Source organism: Giraffa tippelskirchi, chromosome 3, assembly GCF_054371585.1.
Source record: "Giraffa tippelskirchi isolate mGirTip1 chromosome 3, T2T-mGirTip1v1.2.pri, whole genome shotgun sequence".
NCBI lineage: Eukaryota > Metazoa > Chordata > Mammalia > Artiodactyla > Giraffidae > Giraffa > Giraffa tippelskirchi.
The window spans coordinates 138,742,481-138,763,343 of record NC_137277.1 but is presented as its reverse complement, the minus strand read 5'-3'; the positions used below and the strand labels follow the sequence as shown (position 1 = coordinate 138,763,343).

The 20,863-nt window shown below is 44.1% G+C and overlaps 1 protein-coding gene across 13 annotated transcripts in view; it reads left to right on the top strand.

The window, feature by feature from the left end:
* The window catches only part of STAT1 (signal transducer and activator of transcription 1), a 39,004-nt gene that overhangs the window by 16,168 nt on the left and 1,973 nt on the right, over positions 1 to 20,863 (top strand). For 6 of the 13 annotated variants that reach the window (XM_081581360.1, XM_081581357.1, XM_081581369.1 and 3 more), the window contains 14 exons: positions 1,474 to 1,566; positions 3,549 to 3,608; positions 5,699 to 5,728; positions 5,828 to 5,921; positions 7,138 to 7,179; positions 8,442 to 8,525; positions 9,158 to 9,256; positions 10,339 to 10,474; positions 11,638 to 11,687; positions 12,390 to 12,484; positions 13,577 to 13,722; positions 15,224 to 15,409; positions 16,654 to 16,729; positions 17,611 to 17,710. In XM_081581360.1, the coding sequence (XP_081437486.1) occupies positions 1,474 to 1,566; positions 3,549 to 3,608; positions 5,699 to 5,728; positions 5,828 to 5,921; positions 7,138 to 7,179; positions 8,442 to 8,525; positions 9,158 to 9,256; positions 10,339 to 10,474; positions 11,638 to 11,687; positions 12,390 to 12,484; positions 13,577 to 13,722; positions 15,224 to 15,409; positions 16,654 to 16,729; positions 17,611 to 17,710 (1,291 nt within the window). Of the gene's footprint in view, positions 1 to 1,473; positions 1,567 to 3,548; positions 3,609 to 5,698; positions 5,729 to 5,827; positions 5,922 to 7,137; positions 7,180 to 8,441; positions 8,526 to 9,157; positions 9,257 to 10,338; positions 10,475 to 11,637; positions 11,688 to 12,389; positions 12,485 to 13,576; positions 13,723 to 15,223; positions 15,410 to 16,629; positions 16,730 to 17,610; positions 17,711 to 20,863 lie in introns of all 13 variants that reach the window. The other 7 variants (XM_081581368.1, XM_081581365.1, XM_081581366.1 and 4 more) reach the window with 3 other exon arrangements.

Here is a 20,863-nt window from a genome sequence, read left to right as displayed (position 1 = left end):
TGTGACGAGACCTGTTGAGTCTAACTTGTATTTGCCCTCTCTTTCCTGTGCCGTGGTCTCATCACATTTCAAGGTCTCTACTGAGCTCTTACATAGTAGCTTTTCAAATGGTTCCACCCCAGCCCCTTCTTCCCTAGTCCCTGTGACCCTGTACTCTGCCATAGCAGAGTTCTGTTTGATTTTTCATCACCCGCTACTCTGAGGGGAGCCCCTCATCCGGTCACCCAAACCCCACCTCCACAGCCTGGCCTTCACCAGCCATGCCACGTTAGCTTCTACACATGCCCCATTTCCAGGCAGACTTGACCTCGTACCCACCCTGGACATTTGCTTCTCCATGCCTCTCCCAGCAATATTTCCTCTGCCTCAGAGCTTTCTTCTCTAATAGCTCATTTTGAAACTGCATCCTCAATGTCTCCGCATATATCCCATCACGAAACTTTGCCAGAGTTCCTGGGCAGATGCTGTTTCCCTTCCAGAGCTGCGTAGTTCATTCTTTATTCTTCTCCTGTTCTGGATTTTGTTGTATCATTATCTATGCATTTCTGTTATATTTGTTGTAAATTGGAAGGTCTTCGTAGACAGAGATGTGCCTTTGTCATCTTCTTCTACCACTAGGGCCTTATGTAGTGCCTTACCCAGGGCTAAGTGTTCCCAGTGTGCTTAGTAGGTCAATAAATGGCCCTGAGTAGAAGAGTAGAGTTCATATTGCAGTTTTTAAATGCTAACTTGACATAATAAAAATGCCTTCTGTTCCCTGTAGCTGATGTCCAAACAGGAATGTCCAAATGTTGGATTTTGAAATAGATGCACTCAACTTTTACTCTCTACCTTGATTTTGAAATAATCAAGGACATTTACTTGGGTTTTGGAGTGCAGATTTCATTCTTTTTTTAAATGAAAATTAATATTTGGAAATGTTTATTAGGTAGTAAATATTGCTAAACAATTTTACTAGAATAGCAATTTTCCAAAGGATGTTAAAATGTAAGTTTCAAAGCATGGTGGTAAGCAGTATGCTACTTGGTTCGTTTTCAACTATAGTAAAATTTGTTTTTATGTTACTGTTTTTTATTTTTAAATTGAGATATTATTGATATATGACATTATATTAGTTTTAGTTGTACAACAATAGTGATTTGATATTTGTGTATGTTGTGAAATGATCACCACACTGTTCAGTGAACAAATTTGATTCTTAAATTTGTAAATGAAGAGAGTCCAATTGAAAATTTTCATTGTTGAAGAGTGTCACAGGTCATTGCAATTACTGATTTTGTTGAGTGCATCTGTTAGACTTGGGGATGTCTTTATTGACTGTAAAACTTCAGTTTATTCATCCAACTGGTTAGAAGTTTTTCAACTATTTTTTAGATTGTGCCCTCTAGTCCCCTCTCCTCTTTAGGGAAAATAACTTTTTACTGCCTCAACTTTAATGGAAATGCTAATTTATCCTTTGCTGGGTATTTACAGCTCATTTGTGGTGGAAAGACAGCCCTGCATGCCAACTCACCCTCAGAGGCCCTTGGTCTTGAAGACTGGAGTCCAATTCACTGTGAAGCTGAGGTAATAAAGAAAAGATGGAACCCCCACACCTCCTTAGGGCTTCCCTGGTGGCTCAGATGGTAAAGAATTTCCCTGCAATGCAGGAGAGCTGGGTTCGTCAGGTCAAGAAGATCCTCTGAAGAAGGAAATGGCAACCTACTCCAGTATTTTTGCCAGGAGAATTCCATGGACAGAGGAGCCTGAAGGGCTACAGTCCATGGGGTTGCAAAGGGTCAGGCATGACTGAGAGACTAACACTGACTTTCACTTTCTTTCCGCACCTCCTATCACAAAGTTTGCACCCCAGCTTCCTTCCACAACATGGTTATATAGAGGGGTGCTTTAGAGGAAGTAATTTTGCAGTAGGTATTTTAATATGAATTCTTACTTAGCATATCTAAAAGTCTTTTCTGTTCAACTAGAAATATAACAAAGATGTTTGTGTATACACACACTCCGTACAATTTTTTCCAGTTATAGGTGTAACAAATGTTTACTATAAATAGCAATTCAAAATTGCAGAACTGCACATGGTAGAGAGTAAAAGTTCCCAGCAGCCTCATCCCCTCTTGAGCATGAGCCTATAACCTGAGCTTTACATTCCCCCTGAAATGGATGCAGTGTGTGTAAATGACTGGTACATTTTTCTGGTGAGTGTGTTCATAGCTTTCATCAGATTCTCAAAGTTGTGTGTGATCTAAATATCTGTGGACTACCACAGTAAGCAGCCTGGTATCAGTCCTCCCAGAATTCTGTCCATGTCTACATGAATATATAAATAAATACATTGTACTTTTATATACATGTGTTTTTTCATGCACAGACTTGTGAAAGTATATATGACATGATATATTTCATTTTTAGGAACCAGAGTTCTGCTCTCTGTTGTTTGGCAGGCTGTTTTTCTCCTTCGTAATAAATAGAAATGTTTCCATACGAGAATGTCCAGCTTTACTTTCTTCAGTTGCATGGCTGCATTCATTTATTAATAGCTTTTCCTCTACTGGTGAGCAGCTGAACTCGGAAGAGTTGGACTTACCTTCAGAGTTGGCCCCAGTCACTTTTTCCATGGTGCTGCTGAGTTAGGTCCACAGATGCTGCTTCTCGGCTACCATTGCTACAGCACCAGACTCTGACACCCATGAGGTCCCAGAACTCAAAGCTGGCAAGGGGAGCAATCTCATCCCATCACCTGCTTGACTAAAGGGAGCCAGCCAGTGAGGGGCTCTTCCCCGGGCCTCTAGCTCATCAGAACAGAAACACATTGGAGTCTCAGCCCAGGGCTCTGTCCCTCCGTCTTTCCACACTGCCCTGGAGTGGGTAGAGATATGACCCTCATTTTCCTGATTATGGGTCAGAGTTTTTATTTTCTTCCAACAGGTTAAGCATTAGATGCAAGTTTTGGTAAAGGGTAAAGTTTGCTATTTTTTACCTCTGTTGTTTAGTTGCTCAGTCGTTTCCGACTCTTTGTGATCCCATGGACTGTAGCCCATTGGACTCCTCTGTCCAGGGGTTTCCCAGGCAAGAATACTGGACTGGGTTGCCATTTCCTCCCCAGGTGATCTTCCTGATTCAGGGATCGAACCTGCATCTCCTGCATTGGCAGGCAGATTCTTTAGTGCTGAGCCACCTGGGAAGCCCATTTTTTACCTACAGAATTAGCCCAAAATAGAAATTTTGATAAAACCCAGCATTGGTGAGGCAAAATGGGGAAGCAAATGCCCTCACTACATTTGGTGGGAATATAAAATCGGTTGCTTGCTGTCAGAATTTAATATTACAGCTTTGTCCCGGAAATTTCACAGCTAGGAATTTATCCTACAAATACACTTAAAAAAAAAATCCAAGTAGACATACAAGGATGTCAATTCCATTGTTCATAATAACCAAAAACTGGATGGGGTGGGGGTTGTTTAAATGTTCATCAATATAGAATTGGCATAATAAATAAATTGTAATAGATAATTTTTAAAAGTAATTATGACTTTTATTTTTCTTTTCAGGCTGCTGGTGAAGTTGCAAGAGCTGAATTATAACTTGAAAGTCAAAGTCTTATTTGACAAGTAAGATATCTCTAATATTATCAAAGATATATATACTATTGAAACATTGGTTTTGTTAACCAAACATGGACTGATGCAGTGGGGCTGTTTGTTAGTGATTCCAGCAGATTTAAATCAGTAATTCCTGGGTGTTGGAAACTTTCTCTAAGAGCTGGTATCAGTGTGCCGTTTTAGACTACAAATGAACAAAAATATGAGCGCATTCTATGCATATATGCTTGTTCCAGGCAGCTACCACCTCAACTAGGCCAGCCCCAGAGAAGGAGCCCTTGATCAGGCTCCAGGCCACCGTGATACTTTGGCCAGTGTGGGCTTGTTTCTGGAGTGAAACTGACAGCATTTTGGGGGGCATGTATGGAGTCTGCTGGCTTTACACTTGTCTCTTCTGAACAGTAGGGACCCAGGAATGGGCAGGCTCTCAAGGGGTGTAAATGGAGCAGGTCTATCCTGTTTTGTCCTTAGACCCTGAACCCAAACTAGTAGTGACCTAGGCACTTACATTGAGCAAAACGGCTTAGCCCCTACCATCCCCCCCTGATATATTTAATGCTTTTGTTGGTGTGTTTACTAAGTTTCAAAACCATTTATGATACTCCAAGTCACTTTTCCTCTGGCTTTTGTCTCTTTCTATTCCTGTAACTATAGCCTTCTTTGTTTGTACTTTTGTTTTCCTCTCATCTTTGGTTTTTCTGTGTATCAGTTAGGTTTTGCTGCATAACAGATGACCTCAAAACTTAGTGGCTTAAACTCAGAAACTTATTATTTCTATTATTCTGTGGACTGTGGGTGGTCCTTCTAGTCTAAGCTGGCCTGGTTGCTGCTGGGTGGTCTAGCATGACCTCATTATATGTCTGAGGTCTTGGCTGGGATAACTGGGCCCTTCTCTGTGGGGCTGTCAGAGCGGCCACCCTGGGCTTTCTCACACGGCAGTGGTATTCCAAGTGGATCCAGGCAGCAGCATTCTGGGCCTATTAGGCTAGACTTGGAACTTGCACAGCACTGCTCCCATCCATTGTGTCTGGAAAAGCAAGTCAAAGTCCCCTGAAATTCAAGAGACAAGGAAATACGTTCTGTGTCTTTAAAGGCAGAGCTGCAGAGGTTTTTGTGGTCACTGCAGTTTTGCCGCAGTCTCCTTAACTCAGTATCTCTTTCGGTTTGTTCTTGCCTTTATGTCTTTTCTGTCTGTTCCAGTTCTGAGTTTTCTTAGTTTTGGCAGGAAAATTGGTCACTGTCATAGCTGACAGTGATTATCAGCCACAAAAGCATTGAATGTCTAGCTGGGACAGGAAAGGAAGCGAACTCATTTAACTGGGAGTGCACCAACAGTCTCTGACCTTCGCCTGCCCCGAACATACATTATTTGTCCAGAACATCACAACATCATCGCTGAACTTATATAAGATTCTGGTCTCTCAAAATTTTCTTTTTTTAATTTTTTTTTATGTACTTTTTTTTTTTTTTTAATAAATTTATTTATTTTAGCCATGGGTTTACATGTGTTCCCCTTCCTGGACCCCCCACCCACCTCCCTCCCCATCCCATCCCTCTGGGTCATCCTATTGCCCCGGCCCTGAGCCCTTGTCTCATGCATCGTTCAGGTACTTTCATGAAAGCATTAAAACTGATAAAGAGCAAAAATAAGACTCGAGTTCTCTCTTTGGAGGGTCGTCGTCTGAGTTCTGTAACCCAGAGCAGTCCTCTCTGCTCAGTCCCCAGGGCTTAGCTCATTGCCTCCTGCAGAGGGAGTAACTGCTCAGTAAGTTGTGATGACTCAGGCTTGCATTTCCTGAGGGTGTGCTCTGTGCCCTCCTAACCCATTAAGTAGTTTCCTCCTCCCGGTGTGCTGTGTGGTTGGTGCTGCTAGCAGGATGGACAGAAGAGAAAAGGTGAGGCCCAGTTTACTTGCCCAACGTCACTCAGCAAAACTTGGCAGTGCTGGTGTGGGTTGAGTGGGGGACTGAGTGAATGGTAGGGAAGAAAACCCACAGGTATAGATTTATCGGTTGTTGATCTTATGCTTTTATACGTTTGTGAATGCGAATTTCACATTTTAAATACACATGTATGATTACATTTTTTTTGTCTTGCAGAGATGTGAATGAGAGAAATACAGTAAAAGGGTACGTGAAGTACTTTGCACTCTCTTTTGCTCTCTGTTTGTTTATGCGTTGCTTTAACAGTTCCCAGCCTTTTAAGTATCCCTTCCCTGTGTTGTCTAGGTTTAGGAAGTTCAACATTCTGGGTACTCACACGAAGGTGATGAACATGGAAGAGTCCACCAACGGGAGTCTGGCAGCAGAATTCCGACACCTGGTAGGGAGACCCGTCTCCCCATTGTCTGCTGTGTCTGGCTTTATCAGGACTAATTGGCAGTGGAGTGGCATTCTGTGCCATATGTGATGTAGAGGGGCTCCCCTGGGAGGAGACTTCCAGAGTTTGTGGCTGGTGACTTCAGCAGCGCTTGGAGAATCTTGGCTACTCCTCCTTATCCCAGGGCTCTTCACTCTCTTTCTGCCTGTCTCTCTCTCAGACATACCTTCTTTGCGGGGAAGTGAGCTCAGTAAAATATTCCATAAACCAGTGTGCACACAAGCTCCCTGCATGTGGTCCCTCGACGATCTCAGTGATCACTCACTCTAGACTCTTGGAATTTTCCTGAAGGTCGTTATTCCCCCACATCCTGACTGGTGCTTCTACCACTCCAAGTGTGGCAGACCCCAGGAGTCTCTCCTGGGTCCCTTCGTCACCATCCCCTTCCTGGGGTCTTGTCTGCAACCACTGTCTCAACCGCTTTGTCTCCAGAGGAGTAGGGCCCGGGTACTGGGCAGTGGAAACCAGCAGAGGGGTTTATACGGTTGGTGCCTTCTCCCCTCTCTCCCTGAAGATTTGGGGCTACCAGGTGTTCTGCAGATGTGTTGGTGCTGAGCCCTATGCACTTCCTGGCTGGCCTGGAATCTGCAGGGAGATTCCAGGCACCCTTTTTCTCACTGGCAGTCATCTCATGAGCCCGCAAACTCAGCTTAAGTGAGAGCCTTGGTCTAAACCGGGAGTCTGAGGGTGTCCAGAGCTGTTGCGGGGGCTCCGAGTTACTTCCTGAAAACCTACGTGATTGAAAACCTTTTCAAAGGATGGTCTGTGAGGCTTGAGACACTGGGCCAGGCTGGGAGATTCTGCCGAGGGAAGTAGAGGTGGGAGGAGCTGTGCCCAAAGCCTGGGGAGCATGGCACAGCTGGTGAAGGTGATGGGGATGGTGCAGGACAAGCTTGCCCAGGGGAGGGAGCTGCATGCCACTCTCCTGACTCCTTCTGAACCCTGCAGTGTTTTCAGGGTGTCAGGACACTGGGGAAAGGCACTCCCCCCTCCACCTCATAAACCCCCACAAGGGTCACTTCACCTCCTGTTCTGCATCCTGAAAATATTTTCACCTCCTTTATTCTAAGTCATCACTTTGTTTTGATTTGTAGATGGAAGTAGCAACTTTGAGGATTATTATATAGCTATTTACTAAGATTTTTTTTTTTTTTTGTAGCAACTGAAAGAACAAAAAAATGCCGGTGCCAGAACTAATGAGGTAAGTCTTTCTCTGTCATGACTGGTCTCTTAAGTTGCAGCTCTGTCCAGTGAGCTTGGCTCCATGGCCCTGATGGTCTTGGGTGGCCAGGGACCCCTCACAGAGGGGTGAGCAGTGGGAAGACCAGCAGGTAAGAGCAGCAGACAAGCTCTGGGATGTGGTTGTATGTGTGGTAACCGTAGAACCACTCTGTGTTTGTGCTTTCTGGTTGTCAAGTGATTTTACACATGAATTTTCTGGACCCTCACCAACAGCCCAGCGGGATAGGTACAGTGGGCTACAATGTTACTCACATCTCACAGGTGAGGAAATTGGACCATAGGAAGTTTGCAAGATTTAGCTCAGCATGCACAGGGAGTGATTATGAGAGCTAGAATCAGAGGCCAGCTTCATGACTGCCCTGCCAGGAACCATGTGTGCCCTGTCCAGTGCCATTATCCTTCTGTCAGTCCCCTCATCACAGCTTGTCCTTGAAGAGCTGTGTTTGGGATGCATTCAGATGTGAACCATGGGCAGAGGACAGAATGGCTGAAGTTGCTTTGGTTTGGTCAGATTTTGTTCTTTGTGCCTGCCTCGCACTCTGTCCTTCCCTACCACAACCAGCAGAGGGCGTGTGGAGCTGTGGGACAGGTGCTCGCCTGGGCCTGACGAGCCCTCATTTTTGGATCTTGACTCTCAGTGACCAACTAGGAACTTAGTTTCCTCTCCCAGAAGCAGGGATGGAGTCACACCTCTCTGGTTCTAAGGTTGTGAGCCTCACAGTAGATAATGTGTATGAAAGCACTTGGAACACAATAGCCTTTCTACCCAAACCAACCAAGGCACTTTGTAACCTGCCAGGCTTATGCAAATCCGCTCTCCTGGTAGATAATCACACTTGGAACATGTGTACACTTTCCACCCTTGTCAGCCTGAGGTGTGCAGCCCAGGCCAGGCGGGTCCGTGGTGGGCAGAGGGGACTGAGGGCCGGGAAGCGTTAGGTTGTGAATAAACTCATTAGAAGTTGCTATTTCCCTATCAACATTTTTTCCCCTTGATCCATAACCCTTGCCATAATATTAGAAATCTGGTCTTTGAGAGAACACTAAGATATTCGGGATAATTAAATCTGGGATAGATTATTAAAAGCTAGAAACTTCTAAATTGTGCCTGATTGGGTTCATGCTTTCTGGAGCTTGTTAAAATGCTTAGTAGTTTCTTGCTAATTGCAGGATCAATGAACGCATCACTGTATTCGTGTTTTTCCCGTTTTCTTTTCAAAGGGTCCTCTCATCGTCACTGAAGAGCTTCACTCCCTTAGTTTTGAAACCCAGTTGTGCCAGCCTGGTTTGGTCATTGACCTTGAGGTAAGACTTACATGTTCCAGGTATGGGAAACTTTATTTTTACTTTAAATTGATACATGTATTTTTATTTTAGGCATAGTTATCTAATTGCTAAAAAAAAAAGATTGCTGTTTTCAGCCAGTACTATCTCAATGCTAATTTAATGGTTCAGTCTGCTAGAGAACTAAGTTAACCTTTGTCTGAAGTGAAAGTTGCTCAGTTGTGTCTGAATCTTTGTGACCCCATGGACTATACGGTCCATGGAATTCTCCAGGGCAGAAAACTGGAATGGGTAGCCTTTCCCTTCTCCAGGGGATCTTCCCAACCCAGGGATCGAACCCAGGTCTCCCACATTGCAGGCGGATTCTTTATCAGCTGAGCCACAAGGGAAGCCCCAATAAGCCAAATGTTCCAGTTGAGACGTCCTGTGTTAATTTTTTATATGAAACTTTGACATTTATTTCTTAATTGAAAATATATGTCAAAGATAAATTTAGCTGAAAACCAAAGACCATACCTTTACATTCTTAATTTTCAAGAATAAAGTATATGGAAATGTACATAGGGTTCCTTGTTTAGCGGTGAGGCTGCATAGTGGTCTGCAGGAATTGTTTCTGGGATTCCGAGGATTTCAAGGTCTTTGTCATCTTGTAGACTACCTCTCTACCCGTCGTGGTGATCTCCAATGTCAGCCAGCTCCCAAGTGGCTGGGCCTCTATCCTGTGGTACAACATGCTGGTGGCAGAACCCCGGGTAAGGAGAACACATCTACCTTCGTACCAGGGTTTAAACTCCCCACCCCCCACCCCTCCGCTCTAGTTCTGCATATTTGAAAGAGCCTGTATGGGCCAGATGTTGAGGGAAAAGTGGCAGAACTCAAGTGGCATTGCTAGAAGCTGAGTAATTCTGGAAGAGCGAAGCATTCCAGAAGCACGTGTATGTACTAGAAATTAAAAATTATGATTTTCCTTCCATGTGAATAAGCTTGGGCAACAGATGATTTTGTGTTATGCTTTTTTAAAAATGTATACACTTGCTAAATAAGCATGCTCTGTTCTTAAGAGTGCGGATACTCATGGTTGATTAGTTACAGTTGATTCTAGTTATTCACTGTGCTTAGGTTCTTTGAAATCACTGTGAACACTGATATAGTGGATACTGAATCACTGTGCCTAAGGGAAGTATGGATTCCCTCCAGCCTCTGGCAAAACCCTCGCATCTGCAGATCAGTACATCACCTTGTTTTGTTTAAAGATCCCTTACCTAACATACTTGTTCATTCATTAACATGAAACTCATGGCAAACAGCTTTATAACTCAGTCTGAACAAAACTTATATATCATGTGCATTTGCTCCTTAAGGCATTTAGGAACACTAGACAGCACTTCAACTCGCCTTTGAGGGGCATTTTAAAAATGAAATCACCAGCAAAAAAGCCTACAGAAATGCAAAGACCACGGCATTAAACAGACCTCAAAGAAGACACTTGCGTGTAGTCTGAGAGCTGAGACAGGAAGGCAGAGCATAGCTTTGTTTGATTTCAACCGGAAACATACATGTTTGGCAACTCAAAGTTTTCACGGCTCTGTGCCCGGGTACATCCACAAATGAGTGCCAAAGTGCCACAAGTATTGATTTGGGAGTTAAATTTTAGTGAGTAGATAAATGCACAGATATGAGTCTGCAAATAGTGAGAACTGTTTCTCTTCTGCTGCTGTGAAAATATGTGTGTCATAGACTAGAACTGGACTTTGGCACAGATCCGTGTTTCCATGCTGAGCTTGTGACTGGTGACTCATCAGTGGCTCTTAGCTTCTCAGTGTTTTCTCTCTAGAATCTGTCCTTCTTCCTGAACCCACCTTGTGCACGATGGTCTCAGCTTTCGGAGGTGCTGAGTTGGCAGTTTTCTTCTGTCACCAAAAGAGGTCTCAATGTGGACCAGCTGAACATGCTGGGGGAGAAACTTCTTGGTATGAGCATATTCACTTTTTATGTAACTAACAATTGAAATTCATAAAAAATATCTTGACTTCTCCTTTCCCCCCTTTGCTCTTTATTTTATTTGAGGTAGGAGAGTGTTAGGAATCTATTGGCTTTTCCAACTGCCATTTATTATAGCTAAGTGAGAATGATGCCTCACTTCAGAAGGAGATGTCAACTTGATAGAAGATTTAAATGAATCATTTTCGTATAATCTCATATTAACGTTTCTGAGCAAGTCTCCTAAGGGAAAGATTTCTGAATTATGTAAAATATATTAATTGTGGCTAAAATAAATTCTTGGAGAAAGGTGAAGTCTGAGAAAGGTGAAGTCTGATTAACCTTGGGGAGAAAATGTAAGCCCCCAACATTGTAAGAATCAGGTCCCGGGGCCACCCACCCCACAGCACACACCCAGGTCTTTTATGTCAGGTGGCCCAAATGAGAGGAGACACTATCTACATCAGGGGACACCCATGATCAGCACTGCCTGATGGGCAGGGTCCAGGCCGTGTGGCTGTCACAGTGGGGGTCTTGTGCAATTTAGTAAAAAGTAAGGAGTCACCTTATTCCATTCACTTGTTTGCTGAAAGTTAAGACGGATACCCTACCTGCCTGTAATGGCTTATCTGCGATTCTCTGTGAAGAGCGGTGTCCGTCTGACAACTTCTCATGGCTCAGCCACTTTGGTTTGTGTAGATGATGACCCCTCGGCTTCCTTCCCCTTTCATTTCTCTCACTTGCCTTTTGATTTGCCTCCCTGAGCCTATGTCCTAGCTGGAGGAAGGCTGAGGGAAATACCTAATTAACATCTAAAATAAGCTTACAGAGTTGTGTCAGTTAAATTGATCACCTGCAAGTGATTCTTGGTCTTAGTTTGCACTTGAAAAAAACTGCAGGGTCACTGGGAGAGGAGCCTGGTAAGGAAGGAGAGGGAGGAATGGCAAGTGACATTGCACAAGGATGGACCATCCTAGGCTTCTCCAGAAAGCACAGGCAGTTAGTGTTAGTGATCTGAGACTACTGATCGTGTACATACACCCTTCCTTGGTTGAGTGTTGGCTCTTTGAGAGCAAATACAAGAGCCATCAGCCCAGCCAAAGCTTCAGAATTGATTCCCAGTTCCTGAAAAACCTTGTTTCTATTTGTTTAGGCCCCAACGCCGGCCCCGATGGTCTGATACCGTGGACAAGGTTCTGTAAGGTGGGTGCTGTCTTGGATTTACACTCTGAGTGCTTTCTGCTCTCTGTAGGGTTCTTGGATTTCTCAACATGGTGCTGGCTGCGCCATGCTTGCCTTGGCAGGTTCCTCTAGCCCACGGAACCCCTAGGACAAGTTGTTTACTTTCCTTCAGCGCAAAGGTTAGGCTCCAAGTGTGAGTCTGACAGGAAGCACCTGTCTGTGTGATAACATTCTCTCACATCCGAAATGAGTCCACTGTTTGCTCACACTGGGCCCTGGCTTGGCCGCTTTTTAGCCCCGTCCGTGAGTAACGTGTGCTCTGTGCCGACATGGACAACCTGTGGACCAGATGACCGTCCCCGAGCCTACTCCAGCAGGGGCCCTGTTCAGGGGGCTGGTAATCAGACCCTGCTAGGGTCACCAGACAGTGCTGACAAGCTCGAGCTACTGGAGTTCAGCAGTGGGAAGGCACTGTGGTCACCCAGGAGGTCATGCCCTGGCTGGGTCACTAATGTTTGGAGAGGGAAGCAGAGTCTGGCTCAGGAAGTGGAGAGCTGGGTGTCTGAAAGCCGATAAGAAGGGGAGGGACGGCTCTGTAGGAGACAGTGCTAGCTTTGGCAGCTGGGTAATCTTTGCAAACTAAAACCCGAGGGTAGGAGGAGACAGGAGAAGTCAGAGTTCGGGATTTCTTGGTTTCTAATGTGTGCATCTATTTACTTGCAGGAAAATATAAATGATAAAAATTTTCCTTTCTGGCTTTGGATCGAAAGCATCCTTGAACTCATTAAAAAACACCTGCTTGCTCTCTGGAATGATGGGTAAGGGCCACAGATAGATGTATTTTTGAAGCATATGTTGAGCACAGACTCCGTTACTGCAAGGCTGAGATAGTCCTGACCAAGACAGACTTCATTATTTGGTGAGACTTGTGAGCATCCCACTGAAACAGATGCTTACAGGCTGTGCCTTCAGGGATTCATGATAGTGGGCCCTCATAAGATTAAACTTATACTTCCATAATAAATGTATATGCATTTTTAGTTAATTTTTTATTGAAGGATAATTGCTTTACAGAATTCTGTTTTCTGTCAAACCTCAACATGAATCAGCCATGGGTACACACATATCCCCATTTTCAAAGCTGAGTTTAAAAACCCTGAGTGCCATGCATGCATTCATTCTACAAAAATTTCTTGAGCATCTTCTTTATTGCCTCCCAGTAAGGAATAAAGAGCTGTTTTTAACACAGTAAGTTCAAAGTGTTAGTTGCTCAGTTGTGTCCTACTCTTTATGACCCCATAGACTGTAGCCCACCAGACTCCCCTGTCCATGGTGTTTCCCAGGCAAGAATACTGGAGTGGGTTGTTATTCCCTTCTCCAGGGGGTCTTTTTGACCCAGGGATCGAACCTGGGTCTTCTCCGCTGCAAGCAATTCTTTACCAACTGAGCCACCAAGGAAGCCCAACTCAGTAAATTGTTTCTAATTTATTCCCAGGGTCAGTTGAGACTTCAGCGAAGACTTTAACTTGGTCAGAAGTTAAGAATATGAAAATGGATTGTCTGAGCCCTCCTCTTCACTGTAAAAGATGCATAAATTCAGACATTTTCAATCACCAAGTAAAAATGAAAGGCTGTTAATCCAGAAAATATTTATTGATCATGTGTTGGCACTGGGTTAATGAGCTTTTGGGGGAGTTAAGCATATATATGTATGACTGAAATGATTCCTGAAGTGTCAATGAAATAGATTTTAAAGCATCTAAAATAGTCAATACATTTTTATCTTGTGTTCTTGTGTCACAAGTCACAAGTCATTGTGTTGGAGTCATCTTGGTTGGTAAATGAGCAGAAAAATTATAGAGTCATGACCGAACCTCAGAGTGCCTTTGTTGATCCCTTTCCTCATCCAGGTGTATCGTGGGCTTTATTAGCAAGGAGCGAGAGCGGGCCCTGCTGAAGGACCAACAGCCCGGGACGTTCCTGCTGCGCTTCAGCGAGAGCTGCCGGGAAGGGGCGATCACGTTCACGTGGGTGGAGCGGTCCCAGAATGGAGGCGGTAAGCTAGGGTTCCTGCACACACCCCCATTCAACCCACAGGTTCCTCTTCACTGCAGATCAGCTCATACAAATAATGAGGTTGTGACATAAAATTGCAGCTCCTGTACCCCATCCCAGTTGAGCTTCCCTAATAGGATTTATTGCATACCCAAGAGTTTGTGGGACTCTTTGCCTGGAACCTGTTGTGCACATAATGGTTGTTTAAAAGACAAGGTCACATTCTTTCCTCTTGTTCAGGTTTGATACCTGTAGGTGAAGAATGCGAGTCACTATGACTGGCAGCTAGTTGTTGGGAGGAAACCCATCGTGTGCAGGCATAAGCTTCCAGACCCACCGAAAGGAATCACATGTGGATGTGCTAGGATGAAGGCTGGTTGTTTGAGGGGGTCCCAGGACTGGTGGGAGACACCCTGCCTTCAGACAGAGCAGGTGCACGTTTATCTGGGCTATATCTTGGGTTTCTGTCTGATGCAGCACATCCATGGCAAAACAGTTTCGAAAACCTAAGGATATGAAACAGGTTTCTGGGGAATAAGAAACACGTTTCGGTGGAGATGAAAAAAGGTTAAAGACAAACTAGTGACTTTTCACTGTTACTTATAGTTTGCTCTGTTTGAAGGATTGGAGGGAAAACGGATCTATTTCAGTGACTTCTGCTTTCAGTTAGAAGATGCAATAAGATGGGATGCTTTTCTAGTTCTATTTATTTTTTATTCTGGTGAAAAACAGAGCAAGGATTAGAGCCCAGGGAGGGAGGACAGTATGTGGCAGAGCCTGCCTTTTCTGCTTCTCCCCTGGTTGTTGTTTCTGAAACTTGCGGAGAGATGGAGCTAGGAAAACAGGCAAAGATGCACACCACTGACAACTGGCAGGTCTTAGCAGGGCAGCACCAGCTTTGGTCTGAAGTTCAGGAGCAGAGTCCCTAGAGCACCTGACCTCTGGAATGGGAGCCCTAAAGTGAGATCCTGACTCAGTTAGGAAGCAGGAATTCAGTGAAGTGCGGACCTAAGACCAGGAGCAAATTAAAGTTTGGGTGATTTTGCATTCAGAATTACAGAAAAAGATAGCTAATAGGGTCCATTTTTGGTTTGTTTAAAAAGTTTTCCTTGTATTGTAATCATGTATTTTCATGTTTCAATATGAAAAGAAGTGAGCTTTTCTGTTAACCTAATCTATGGCTTAAGCCAAGAAAACCCAAGTAGTAATTAGTTATTTTATAGGTGTCTAATAAAATTTTTTTGACTAGACTTACAAATCTAAGTAAATAATGACAAACGCAATGTTGTTGAGAGTGATGATGGCCTTTGTTTTTCCTGTCTTAATGAAAGGATAATAATTTATTTAGAAATGAATCAGTTACATGCTCTGTGATGAAACTCCTAGATTATGTTTAGTTCTTACCAGGTCCTGTTAAATCCATAAACTCTGCAGTGTTTTGTTTCTTTCCTCTGTTGTTCTGGGCTATTCCATGGGACTCATTTTGCTTTTCTTCCTTTTAGAACCTTACTTCCATGCGGTTGAACCCTACACAAAGAAAGAACTTTCTGCTGTTACTTTCCCTGACATTATTCGCAATTATAAAGTCATGGCTGCTGAAAATATTCCAGAGAATCCCCTGAAGTTTCTGTATCCAAATATTGATAAAGACCATGCCTTTGGAAAATACTACTCCAGGCCAAAGGAAGGTAAGTGGGGAGAGTGCACAGGAGTCACCTGCTGAGTCATAGTACAGCCTAGTTGTTGCCATGGTTATGTTCTCCCTTCATCTTGTCCAGAGGTTTGCAGACAGGCTTTAATCCCACTCCTCCACACTGCCCTTGCCTTCCTGTAAGTACAAGGCACCGGCATAAACTCTACCAGCCCACTCCTTCCTTTTGAATTGGTAAAAGCAGGTCTTCAAAACATAGTACAGTTGACACATAATACATTGTTTGGCTTGATACAGAGAGTTAGAAAGGAGCAAATGATTTTTGATTTTAGGGGTGTTGGAAAAGTCCATTTCTGGTCTTCTATGTTTGTTACATTTTTTACTTTTTCTGAGTGGAAGGGATAGAAGGACCTTTGATGGTCACCTGATTTATGTCAGCCCACGCCTGAAATTGAGGAAGCAGAGGCCTGGGCGAAGAGAAGTGGTCCCTGCATGGTTAGCCAGTAAGTTACTTGGTCTCCTTCTCACTGAGAGCAAGTCTAGGCTTAGCACACAGGTCTTCCACTGCTCAGTCTTCCCTCAACCATATTTGAGAAAGTGGAAGTTGGACTCACCTGATTTAGAACATGCCAACAGAGTTAATGGTTTTTCAGGATCAGTTATCTCAGTATTAACACAATTACCTGGGGAGAAGATGCCCCCAGCTCACCTTGACTGACGTGTCTATGACACCAGCCAGGCCAAGACCATAAACCAGATACAACTTCTGTAGGACTTCAGGCCTTGGAAAGAAAAGCCTCTCCCATCTTGTCCACGTTCAGCACAGAAGAACGTACCTCCCCTTTTCTTCTTGTGGTTTCTGCATCCACACCACAATTTCAGGTGACCCAGGCAGGGAATCTACCCTGACTGCCAAGGAAAACAATCCAGTCTTGATCAAAGGAAAAGTTGATTGTTCTTTTTTTTTTAAAATATATTTTTGGCTGTGCTGGGTCTTTGCTGCTGCTCAGGCTTTTCTCCAGTTGCAGTGCATGGTCTTCTCATTGTGGTGGCTTCTCTTTTTGCATAGCATTGGCCTAGGGTGCATGGACTCAGTAGTTGTGGCTCCCAGGCTCTAGAGAACAGGCTTATTAGTTGTGGTGCATGGGCTTAGTTGCTCCTCACCATGTGGGATCCTCCCGGTTCAGGGATCTTTACCACTGAGCCAGCAGGGAAGTCCCAGTTGATTGTTTTTATGTGATACCTGCTAACGGAAAGTGTCCACGATGTGTTTGCTCCTAGCCCCAGAGCCTATGGAACTTGATGGCCCTAAAGGAACAGGATACATCAAGACTGAATTGATTTCTGTGTCTGAAGTGTAAGTGAACACAGAAGAGTGACATGTTTAAAATCCTCAAACAAGCCCCCTTTCCTGGCTGGGGCCTGTTGAAGATGCTTGTTCTTTGCTTTTCCATTGTAATTGCTGCTGTCATCATCACAGTTGGACTTGTTGGAGAGATCCTAATTAGAGATCCTTGTATCACTCCCTGTCAGCTTTTCACTGCCTTTATTAAAAAAAAAAATCCCCCCCAAACAAGGTTGTATTTAAGATATATAAGTTCTCCCCAAACTGATATTTTGGAAGAGTGTAAATAAAATGAACAAAAATTGATGAGAGTGGGAAAGCAGTTCTTTTTAATGTAGAAAAGGCCAAAGTAATGATTGAGATACCTTTTTTTTGTCCGTTTGCTTTTATTTTGTTGTTTCATTTTGTAAAAGGTAGAAAAAATTTTGGAAAAGTCATTGTCAGTTATTTGGCCTGCAGCACTGTCTTGGGGTGAATGGATGTAGCCTTCATGTAAAAACCCTCTGGAGCAGCTTTATCTGCATACAAACCTCAAGGTAGGGATGAGGGACTCCCCAGACATTTCCTCTGGCGCTTCTTGGGCCAGGGTAGGCGACTCGCTGCACACGCTCGCACCCAGGTTTACCCAGGCAGAAGCGGTGCAGGACCCAGACTGACTATTTCTCGCTCACATATCCAGAGTCCAACGTGCTTCATGAGGGGCCGGGCTGGGGACATGAACCTCTTGAGATCCTTGCTTTTTCAAATGTATCTTACAAGTGCACACATTTCCCTTGAAATAAAAGACTAAAGCGATGATTCAGTCACAGGCCAGAGATGAAATGGCCAAGTTGGTGGCACTGCTTTTACAATTTAGATGTCAATATTTCCTGTTTCTTTCTTCCCCATTTTAGTCACCCTTCTCGACTTCAGACCACAGACAACCTTCTTCCCATGTCTCCTGAGGAGTTTGACGAGGTGTCTCGGATGGTGGGCTCTGTAGAATTCGACATGGTGAGTACCACCGCGCGGGGACGTTCTCAGTGTTGGCTCTCCGAGGCCAGGAAGGCACTTGGCCAACCCTGGGCCTGTCTGTGGGCTCTTGGAAGGGGCCCAAAAGGATGTTTTCTAGATAAGCTGTGGCAAGTTGGAGCCTGCTGTGTTTAAGCAAGCTACATTGTCACCAAGATCTTTATTTCTGGCATTCTGCGCCTTCCCCAAAATAATATTTCAAACATTTAAAAATTCACCCTCTGCCTTTTAAAGTTGTCCATGTAGAAATCTCATATATGAAGGAACTAAGATTTTCCTGATAAGAAAATACTTTCCTTTGGCCTGTTTCAGCCCTGTGTCTTAGTGAAGAGGTGTTATTTTGAGGAAGGGAGGAGACCAATGCTTGGTAGTTGAAATCTTTGTAGAGTCTTGGCAAGCTACAATGAAACACTTTCACCTACTTTATATTTGAGAGCTAACTTGTGCTGCTCACACCTGGAGCTGTGAAGGGATTGTCAAGAGTAAAAAGTTCAAGGAATGAAATACAGTGTCATGAGTGTCAATTTAAGGATAGGAACTGGGCTGTCCACCAAAAGAGTGATTCTTTCTTTGGGAGAATGTTTTTCAGAGTGTCAAAGAGTATTGTCTGCCTGAAATATGATATTTTTCCTCTTAAAAATTTTATTTTTTTATTGGCTGGATGTTTCCTGATGATGTTTAATTTTAAGCTCTTTTCCACATGAAGCTATTCCAGTTCATTTTTTTAAATTTTCTCAATTTTTTTTTTTTTTTTAAATCTCTCTGAGTCATCCCCAGTCTGCCTTTATCGCTGTGTGCCCGGGGCCAGGGGGGCGGGGGGCAGTTGGGGGGTGGTGAAGAGGAGGGTGGTCCTGCCACAGGCTGGATTCAACGGGGGAGGGAGCAGATGCCGGTTGAGAGGACGACATCTTCTGACATTCAGGGTCACACATCCTTGAGTTCAGGGAATGCATTTGTGTGTCATCAGTAGTATCTGTTTAGACTCAAGTTTCTGGCATGTAACCTTATCCTTTTGCCTCACCTGCAGAAGTACAGGCTACAATCTTTAGAGACTGTGCTTTCTTACACCCTCCTGATTGTTGAGGCTGAAAAAAAAAGTTACTTGGAAAAATGCTTAGGTGGTGTAATAGCAAAATAGTTCTGTTCCTATTGGCAAGTGAAAAAACTTTTACGTGTATAAGGTTGCATTCTCTGTTGGAATGTAGCTCCCCACTCTGCTCTGAAGTGCTCTGTGAGCCCAGCACAAAACTGGAATAACTATAAAGCCCTGTTCAGAAATTGTAAGACCAATGGACAGAACGCAACAACCCTGTGTGTGTTTGTTGTTCCCGAGCAGGTTGCATCATCATGGTCATCATCACTATTAATAGGTGACACTTGTTAAGTTCTTACTGTGTACCGGGCATGCTACTGGTAGTAACTTAGTCCTCACACCGATCTTCTGGGTTAGATATTATTGTTTTTCCCATTTTACAAATGTAGACAAAAAATCTCTCCAAAACTAACAAATTTGCCTAAGATCAGGTAGTCAGTAAATGAGGGAATGAATATTTGAATCCCCTTGGGGTGCCTCTGGACTGCATGTTCTTGTCTACTCTCCTGAGACCCCCCCTCACCTAGAAAGCTCATCTCTGATTCATTTAAAACCTGTACCCCAGGATAGCTGTTTGCACTTGACGCCGAGTGTGTGCTATTCTGGTTTATTAAGATGAAGGCAGCGTAACCTTTGGGGGAGAGGCTTGTGTTTGTGATTTGGAAATCAGAGCTCCACCTCTGTCACACCATTATCCCCTGTGACCTTGAGAAAATAAGATGGATTAGTCCCCTCCATCTGTGCACGCAACATGACTGCTTTCTCTGTGCTTCTCTGTGCCCTAGGAATAATAACAGTGGGAGCTATTTACTCTAAATAAATACTAGGAAATGGTTTTATGGCTCTGGATCCCCTCTCCCCCTGCCCAGGAGCCATCCATTCTATTCCAGGTGATTTTATTCATTTCATTTGTAGAATACAATCTATTTTTGCACATACGCACACGTACAAATCTCCGGATTAAGCCCATGGAAGATTTAAGAGCTAAAACAGGCTCTAATGTGGGCACAGCACTGGTGAGACAAAATAAAAGTTGGATTCTGTCTCCGAATTGGCTGGACTCCACCTTGTCTGTCCCAAATTGTCCTCCGCCTTGGCCTGATTTCCTTCTAGCGTCCAGTCTTGGAGTTAGGGCGTATGCTATGAAATAGACCTTTCATGGAGCTGGCTGGTGTTCAGGAGTATCTGGGGGTTGTCGCTCTGCAGCTGCAGACACTGGAGCCGACGCCTGGTGCCGCTCCGGAGCCGGAGGACTGCAGCCTCCTGAGACAGAGCACTAGTGTTCTCTGTAGCCTGACTGCAGTATTTGTTTAGTCTGGCTTTCCTGTACAGTAAACTTTTTCCTCTGGGACTACATGAGAACCAGGCTCCTCTCCTGGAGGCCTTTGGGCAATACTGATATGAGTAGGAACATTTATTAATTGTCTGCTATTTTCCATCAACTATACTAAGCGTTCTTCTGGGCTTCCCTGGTGGCTCAGATGGTAAAGAATCCACCTGCAATGCAACAGATCCTGGTTCGATACCTGGGTTGGAAAGATCTCCTGGAGAAGGGATAGACTACCCATTCCAGTATTCTTGGGTTCCCCTGGTGGCTCAGCTGGTAAAGAATCTGCCTACAAAGTGGGAGACCTGGGTTTGATCCCTTGGTTGGGAAGATCCCCTGGAGGAGGACATGGCAACCCACTCCGGTATTCTTGTCTGGAGAATCCCTATGGACAGAGGAACCTGGTGGGCTACAGCTCCTGGAATTACAAAGAGTCAGACATGACTGAGCGACTAAGCACACAGCACATATTAAGTATTCTGCATATGCTGTATAATTTAACCCTTTCAACAACAAGTCTGTTAGGGACTGTTTTTCTTCGAATAGATGAGGAGCTTGGGATTTACAGGTTAAGGAACATGGCCTGATCACATAGCTTGTAAGACACAGTAACAGGATTTGAATCCATGCTCATTTGCTTTCTGTCTGTCTCTCCAAAGAGCACCATCTTTACATATTTTTACTCTCAGCCAGACTGAGACACAGGGGCAAAACC